The sequence below is a fragment of the Chrysochloris asiatica genome, unplaced genomic scaffold (genome assembly GCF_000296735.1).
Source record: "Chrysochloris asiatica unplaced genomic scaffold, ChrAsi1.0 scaffold00140, whole genome shotgun sequence".
NCBI lineage: Eukaryota > Metazoa > Chordata > Mammalia > Afrosoricida > Chrysochloridae > Chrysochloris > Chrysochloris asiatica.
The window spans coordinates 6,230,889-6,239,971 of NW_006408658.1; the positions used below are offsets into that span (position 1 = coordinate 6,230,889).

Genomic DNA, 9,083 nt, shown 5'->3' on the forward strand with positions numbered 1-9,083 from the left:
ATAAAATAAAATAGGTTGAAAAGAGCTAGAGCCATCTGAGTTTGATTGAAACAATATTACAGTGACCTAGGTGAACTACATGACCCAGACTTTGTAATTTGTACCATTGAACAATAACCCAGACTTTGTAATTTGTACCAAGACATGTGAAGAGTTTGAAAACAAGAGAGAAAACAGGATTCACTCAAACAGTTCCTTTGTCCAGCTTTTCCAACAAACAAAGGTTTTATGATGGACACAAAGAGGTAAAGTACAACCCCACTCCTTCCCAAAGAGTTTACACTTGTGAGGGAGCAAACATATACAGACAATGTGCTATATGCTACATTAGAAATGTATACAAAATATTCCTGGGAATGATAAAGAAAGCTGTATTTTGTTATTTTTTTGCTTCTTAAATTGTGCTGTGGGCATACGGACATTCAAGGTATTATTCTTTATGTTGTTGTTGTTAAATACCATCAAGTCAATTCCAACCCACAGCAACCCTATATAAGGGTTCCAAGGAGCATCTGGTGAGCTTGAACCACCAACCTTGCAGTTCTTTATATGTGGTTGTATATCTTAAATATTTCATTTCCATTTGTTTGTTTGTTTGTTTTTAATCAGCAGCAACAAATAGAAAGAAATAAAAAAAAGTTCTTTTGGAAGCCCACTTTGGCATCCCTCTCCCTAAAACCCTGATAGCCAGAGCTCGGTTTCCTGGAGAATCATTTCCCACAGGAAGCAAAGGCAAATTACAACTGTCTCAGTAGTGAAGCCACTCAACAGTGTATCTTAAAGGCCACCCAGCAGGAAACCAAGGGGCCCCTTGGGGCTCAAACTCAAGTCCTGTGGAGACCTAGGAAACCACTCTCCTCCATGTGGAGAGCAATTCTAGAAAGACCCCAAGCCCCCAGGGAGGCCCATGGACAGAATTCAGGAACCTGTACCCCTGAATCAAATAACAACAATGGTTTTTGTTTTTCTTTCTTTTTTGGTGAATGTGTATGGGGAGGATTATACCTTTATTTTCAATATTCTCTCACTGAAAGATAGCCTTTCCTTCAATTATAGGAGGGGACTTCAAAAAGTTTGTGGGGAAAAATGGAATTAAAAGGTAGTGATATTTTTCCTGAAACTTTTGAAACGCCCTCAAATATGCACACAACCATTCACAATATTATTTACAGTATCTATGATTTTGCACCAACAGAAAAAAATAGGTATGTTCATGTCACATTAAATTGTAGACTTATGGAAATATTATTTACAATTTAAAGTCATCATAACTTCAAAATTATGATCGTTACTAGACTTGCTTCTAGATCACACGTGATTGCAGTCTTCCTGTCTACAAGCACCCAGGCAAGGTAGCTGGCCAACTATGAAGCAACTCTAATTATTATTCAGTCACCAGAAAGATTCCATGTGCTCACACTGGTCATCCAGACAACTACAACGCCCTCTTTCCTTAATTTCCCATAAGCTAGACCTCTCTCTTCTCCTCTTCTGCCTCCTTCCAGAAAAGCCCTCCAAGGCCACCTGAACCCAGCCCACCCAGATCTCTCTTGATTTTTGTTAAGCGTTATCAAGTCAGTTTCAACTTAATGCCACTCTGTAGAGGGTTTCCAAGGGGCTGGTGGGTTTGAACCACTGACCTTGTGGTTAGTAGCCCAGTGCTAATCTTACAGCACCACACCAGTACTGCAGATGTCTCTGAGCCCTCAACACAGACTGTCTTTATAGTCTGTTTGTAGCATTCATTAAGGCTGTGCACTATGTTGTCTTGGTGTAGCACACAGGATAAGCACTGGACTGATGACCGCAAAATTGGCAGTTCATGCTCACCAGATGCTCCTCAGAATCCCTATACAGGATTACTATAAGTCAGAACTGACTCAACGGCGCTTAACAACAACAAATATCTACATGGTCCTTCCAGACGTAAGCTTCTTTGGTATCTCCAGGTTCTTTCCACAGCACAAAGCAAGCAACTGTTGTGTTGCTGTTATTAAGTGTCATGCAGGTGGTTCCAACTCATAACAAACATGTATATGCTTTTTGAGGAGTATCTCATGGGTTTGAACTGTCCATCTTGTGGTTAACAGTCCAGTGTTTATCTACAGCGTCACAGCAAGACTCCATAAGTAAGCAGTACACACTCATCATGGACTTGTGGATTGAACAGCTGATAAAGTCAAGGTCCCTGACTCACTGTCCATGTTCTGTGGAGTCTCTGTTTGATGCCTCTCTGGGCATCAATTTTTTCATATATGAAAATAAGTGTATGGAACTAACTGATTTTTCCACCTCTTAACTTTTGAATTAGGCAGTCACTTTTCCCCCCAAGATCTGAGAAAACTTATGGGGGAAACTAAAGCCTCCCCCAGCTTTCTCAGGCAGGGTTAGTCACTTCCTTTCCTGTGCCACCCAAACCTTTTGCATGCATGACCACCCTATAAGACAAAGTAGAATTGCCCCATAAAGTTTCTAAGGCTCTAACTCTTTAAAGAAACAAACTGCCACATCTTTCTCCTAATAGTAGCTGGGGGATTAAAACTGCTGACCTTTCAGTTAGCAGCTGAGTGCTTGAACTACAGCACCACCAAGGAAACTTTCATATACATATAGATGGGGACTTCGAAAAGCTTGTGGGAAACTGAAAGATAATGGATAATAATTTATTCTACAAATTTTCATTCAATTCCTAGTAAAAAGCTAAAAAAAAAAAAAGATAATGGAATTTTCCACGAATTCTTTGAAGCCCCCTCATGTAATATCTCTATTACAGTATGTGTCAAAAGGTTTCGAGAGAGTATATATTTCATGACTGTGGCACTGTGGGTTAATGTGCCAAACTGCAAACAAAGCCTTTTGAACTGCAAGACTGGCAATTCAAGCTCACCAGTTGCTCCTCGGAGAGGAGTTGGTACTGACTCGACAGCACTTAACAACAACAACAACAACATATTTCATGACTGAGAGAGGATAGGAACTGACTGGGTAGGGAGAAAAGTCAGTCTGTCTGAATCCAAATTCTGGCTCTCTACCTTACTATTTGTGCAGTCTTGGGCAAGTTACTTAACCTCTCTATGATTCAATTTCCTCATCTATAAAATGGGGATAATAAAACTTATCACATAAGATGGCTGTAAGAATTAAATAAAATGTTTAGAATAATGGCTGGTATCTATATATGCATTTTTAACTTTTTATTATGAATTGAGTGAAGGTTTATAGGCAAGATCATCAGCTTTACGTTCAACAAATCATACATTTAGCTTCATCACAATGATTACAATCCCCTCCATGCAACAACCTTTATCCTGCTTCCTCCCTGTGGTTCTTATTTGCATTCCACTCACCTTTCTATTTCATCTCAGCTTTGTCCTTTGGTGTATGTTGCCATTTTGATTTTGAATGATTAACCATTCTATGGTGTGACTGATGTATTTAAAGCACTTTTAAAAAAGTAAATTGCTACTTATGTTTGTTATCTTATTAATCTGTTCTACTGGACATTGAGTTCCCACTTTAGCTAGATCTCTATCTTCCTCCTGTTCTACATCACAACATCTCATTTGTATTTTCTTCCACAGCACTTACCCTATGATCATATACTTATCTAGGCATTTCTTTTTTTGTCTCCCCCACTAGACCGTTGGATCCCCAACACTTTTCCCAGAGCAGGCACTCAAATATTTGTTGAATAAATAGCACAGGGGCCGTCACTGTTCAATGTTTGCTGAGTCAATTAACCTAGCTCCGGGTGACTGTCAAAGCTGAGGTCTGGGAGCAGATGATGCCCTGGCTGCCCCAGGATTACTATGACCCTCTCCCCAGCCCCTTGTAGTAATCTCAGCCAAGCCCCACCTACTTGCCCTTGGCCCCAGCCCAGTTCTAGGAGCCACCCTCAGCTAAAAATAGCACAGTTACCAAGATGGTCAGGCCATTTATAGTCTTGGAGGCAGCAGCAACTCACTGGGTGGGCAGGCAGGGCTTAGGTCTCTCACTCCATCAGGGGCTCCTCATATTGCCCCAATGCCTGTTCTCCAAGGCCCTATTCTAGCTGTCATGAGTTAAACCATAGGTCCTCATCAGAGGTCCTCAATACCTCCAGCACTGGCAGTCACAACTCCAAGCTCCACCAGAAACTCCTCACAGAATTCCACAGAAAACATTTTGAGCTTTTGGAGACAGTAAGCCCCAGAGTCTAAGGGATTTCCAAGCATCTGTTTCAGACCAGCTCAAGAAATGCAAGCCCCAATCTAGCACAGACAGGCATAGGCACTTACTGAGAAAGTAACTTAGCATGACTAGGTGTGCAGGCATCAAAGAAAGTGACAGGAATAGCCTCTCCACTTCCCAACGAGAGGGTCTCCTAACAGTATACTAGCCTTCATTGTAGAGTCAGATTTTCAGGAGTTTAGTGTATGCACAGTAAAGGCAAAAAAGCATTATGACTAAATCCTTCTTAGAATCAAATTTTCTAATTGACTAAAAAGAGTCAGGTGGGCATATATATCCGACAAGGAAAAAAAAAAAAGGCCAATAGACTCTCGGGAGGATGAACGAGGCAGCCCTTTTCTTGGCTTTCCCCTAAAGCATCACCAAGGCCTGCCTAACTTTACCAGGAGTAAAACACCATTCTCCTGGCCACGCCTATTACTCCTTTAACAGGGATGGGCCTGAGAAATGGAAGAAGTCCAGGACTTAAGTATTAGAAGACCTGCCTATAACATGAAACACAGGACCCAGTTTCTTCATCCATCAAAATGAAGGATCCTGCCTCACACCGGCTATCCTAGACTCACACAGACTATTATATGATTTTATACAGAAAATAGTTGTATAACTGTAAAATATAGTCTATAGAAAACATACTAATTGACTTGTATGTTGAACGTGATTTTAAAAAGGGGCAGCTTTAAAGGCAGGCACCCCCCTGCCCCCATGCTCTGAAGACACAGAGAGGCTGAAACCACCACAAGAGTTACTAGTTAGATAGAAAGTTTCTACCCCAAACTCCTTTGTTGAGCCCAGCCCATGAGCCACAATTCATACACATTTTGTTTCATATCATGCCATTTTTACCCAAATGACATGAAACAAAACGTGTATGAATTGTTGAATGGAAAACTGAATTGCTGTATAAATCTTCACCCAACAAAAAGTTTTTCTAACCAATTTAGGGGCTCTGATACATGGCATAAATACACTATCTTTAAAAAAAAAAAAAAAATAGCTGAAAACACACAAACAGCAGAAAACCAAAATAAAAAGTTTTTTCCTTTTTTTTTTTTTTTTTCAAAAAAGAGGCTCCCTTTATGTCAGAGATAAGGTCTCAGACAGGTCCATGGGGACAATATACCAGGACAATAGCGCTGGAACCCCAACCCCATGGCTCCCCAAATTATAACCATCCCCAACACCTACGGTATCTCTCTGAGACTCCTATTCCTGGAGTTCAACATTATTATGACAACAGAAACCAGTTCATGAACTGAAAGGAAGACTAGATTAAAGGAAAGGCCTAAGAGACGTAAGAGGCACAGAGCTATCTCCGTTAAGTTCAAGTCACAGAGTGGTTCTGAAGGATGCTGGGTTGTCTATCTTTTGTTGTTGTTGTTAAGTGCCATCAAGTCTATTCCAACCCATAGCGACCCTGTATAGGGTTTCCAAGGAGCAGCTGGTAAGCTTGAACTGCCAACCTTGCAGTTCAAATGGCTTTGCAGTCTGGCGCATTAACCCACAGCACCACACCAGAACTCCATCTCTTATCTTTGGAGGGGGAGAAATAACAACTTCCTGATCCTCAGCTAATATGTAAAATTCAAAATTCATTCCTTCAGTTTGTCTAAAATACAGAGAACTTCCACATCCACAAAAAACATGCATTAAAAAAAAAATTGCATTTTATCTCAAGCACTCAAATTTGACATACTGACAGTTATAAACAGGGTAACTGGGACAGCAGAGATGCTCCTTAGGCCTTTTGCACAGTTCCGTCTGTATCTGCCCACTTTTCCTTCACAACCCAATGAGAACCAAGCTGAGCTTGGTTTCAGTCACCAAGAAAAGAAGATTCCCTATGGAGAGATAGGATTAATATGTAGAAAGACTCTCTTCAAAGCAGGGTGAATCACCTAGGGACCTTGTTAAAAATATACATAGGGATTCAGTGTATCTGTGATGGAAATACAAATTCTTAGGAGAGGACTGAATCAGAATGAACAGATTCTAAGCCCTGCTTCAATGCAACAGCCCAGGTGCCATGCTTACTTGTACACAGGGCAACCCTGGTCTCCTTTGAAAGCCAGTGCTTGGGTGTTCTGGGATCACATGGAGTCCAGTCAAGGAAACCAAAAAAAGATGGGCTGCCCAAGAGTCAACTACCAATGCAGTCTCTGGATCCATCAATGAAACTCTCCAGCAACCATAACCTATTTCTTTTTCTGACTATACAGGGTGTCTATGAGTTGAAACCAATGATGGCACTTAACAATAACAACAGTTGTATCAGTGGGTATCCACTATGCTGTCTGTGTCACTTGAGCTTCCTTACCCTCAGAAACAACCCAGCTATAAATTCTCCTCATGCTACAGCCCCACAGCTTTAGGCTGACTACGAAGCGACAGAAGTAGGGAAGGATAACTGATCTTCTAAGCCTTGTGGAAAGCAACTGAACTTTAAAAGTGCTCTTTTGCTGCTGCAATAGACCATCAGGGCCTCTGTTGCCTGACAGAGCTCCACAAGTGCACAGGAAAAATCAGGACAGATTTTTTTTTTTAATATGTAATTCCTACCCCCTTCAATCAGAAGAAACAGGGTCAAGCCAACAAGTGGTATCAGGAATTCTATCATGTCCATGTCAAGAAAAGGCCACTTAACTTCCTGGTAGTAAATAAGATTCCATCTAGGGAAGTGCCTTAGTATTTCAAATGGGCAGAGCCTAGAGACAGCAAATTACCTAAAGGAAGAACTAAGTTCCCATAGTTGCTGGGATAGTAAGGCCAATATGAACACTAAGGTATCAGACAACAGAGTGGCCCAGGCCTGACTTTCCCTGCCCAACCCAAGCAGCCTCAACCTCCCCAGTGCTGCCAAATGCTGAAACCAGTCAGAAGCAATGGACTTATCATTTGGCCCGGACATTCTTTTGGACATTCTAGTCCTGAGAAAGGGTCTTGGCTGGTTGGTCTTGAAAGACCACGGTGCACCCTCAACGGGCAAGCCTCTTCTCACTGGCAATAAAAGACATCTTGGAGAGAAGTAAAAATTGTTCAAGGCGGGGGAAATAACATTAGTCATGGCTCAACAGAAAGAACTCCTTGGACTTCTGAGAAAAAGCAGTGCCATGTGCGGTTGGTTTCTCCACCAACCGCTAGGGTTCAACTTGCCCACTCCGGGCCCCTCATAGCCCCCGGTCCAGTCCAACCCTTGGTAAGGCCTTACCTGCTGCAGTGGACTCCTCAGTATTGGCCCCTGAGTTGGCTCCTGTTGCTTTCTCACTGTGGCTATGGCTGAGGCTCTGGCCCTGATGCAGAAGCCCCCAGAGGAGCCATAGGGCAAGACCAGCGCACACATCCATGACTCCGGGTCTCGGTCAACATGCGCCTGATGTGGACACCTCGGGATCCCAGAGGCAAAGCCAGGAACCCAGGAATGCCGCCGATGGTCCCAGAAACCCGGGCAAGATGCCCTCTCGACGCCGCAGTTGTCCAACCACCAGCGGGCCTGCCTCCTCCGACAGCCAAAGGTCAAACGCTCCAAGTTTGGACGCGGGAGAGGGCCCGCGCCTCTGGTCCAACCGTGCGTCGTCCGGGGCTGTGGCGGCCTGAGCACCCAATCTACTCGGGCCGCTTCCGGAGAGTTTGGGCAAGGTGGCTGCGGGGCCGCTGTCAGCTCGGCAGCCAGCTGCACCCCTGAAAGAGAGGGTGGGCGGGCAAGCTCTCCCGCGGGCACGGGTGGGGAAAGAGAGGAGGGAGCAAAGGAGGGGGGCACCTGGCCTCACCCCGCCTAGGAGTGGCGAGCAGCAAGGGTTCGGGGAGCGCGTGCGACTCGCAGGCACCCGTGGGCGTGGGCAGCTCCGGGATCCCAGGCCTTCTAGGCCGAGGTCAGCGCCCCCGCCCAGTCCCGTGCCCAGGCGGCCGGCGGTGCCCAGGTCCAGCAGGCGGACGCACAGGGGCCAGGCCCGGGACAGCGGCTCCCCGGCTGGCTGGCGGCGCGGGGCGGGCTCTGGGAGGGCGGGGGCGTGCTCTCCCACAGGCCCGCCCCGAGCCGTCCGGCCCCCTGCGAAGCCCCGTCCTGCCCCAGCGCCCGAGTTTATCCCGGAATAACCTGTTGGAGGTGACCGCCCTGAGCCCCCAGCCTCGGTGGGCTCTCCTTGGCCACCGGCCCACGCCCGTCTACGCCAGGACCCTCCTCCTGCGCCAAGGGTCGATCCCGATCTCCTTTTTCCCACAGAGAGTCTCTCCCGCGCAAACCGCCCTGACACGCAGTTGCTCAGGTAACTCAGGCCTGCGGCAGTGACAAAAACTGCTGCCCAGCCCCGATCTGCCGGCAACTGCCTTGCTCCACTCGCCTCAGCTCTACAGCCGGGCTGGACAGAGAAGCCCCCAGCACAACGATGGTCAGCACGGAGCTACCAGAGGTTACAACTACCCGGTCCGGTTCTGCCCGGGGCGCGCTCCCTGCCCCCCACTCCAGACTGGCTTTCCAGGCTCCGCCCTCCCTCCGCGCCTCATTGCCTATCGGTTTCCGCCTCTCTGCAGCTCAGAAACCGCGCTCTTAGTCCCCCGTGCGCAGCGGCCCCTGGCGGGCAAATCCAGGTGCTGAAGGCAGGACTAGAGCTCCTGAGAGGCCCTGCCTCTTTGCAGAGGACCGGGAGTGAAGCGATGACCCGCCTCTCTGGAGGCCCCTTTAAGTCCTGCTAGTGTTTTCGAAAGGAAATGATGCCGACGAGCAAAACGACTCTTACGACCAATACTCTTACACATCCCTTAAAGTCTCAGGCTGGGTCCTATTCGCTTTCCCCAACTGCTTCTATCCCAGGCTAAATTGGATGCTCTCCCTAACTTTCATCAGGTATTTTCCTACT

General features: G+C 46.0%; 1 protein-coding gene across 3 annotated transcripts in view; it reads right to left on the bottom strand.

Annotated features, from left to right (window-relative positions):
- Nucleotides 1–8,153, bottom strand: part of STIM1 (stromal interaction molecule 1) — a 263,756-nt gene extending 255,603 nt beyond the window's left edge. For all 3 annotated transcript variants that reach the window (XM_006870250.1, XM_006870251.1, XM_006870249.1), the window contains exon 1: nt 7,439–8,153. In XM_006870250.1, the coding sequence (XP_006870312.1) occupies nt 7,439–7,574 (136 nt within the window). In that variant the 5' untranslated portion in view covers nt 7,575–8,153. The remainder of the gene's footprint in view (nt 1–7,438) is intronic.
- Nucleotides 8,154–9,083: the final 930 nt, after the last annotated feature.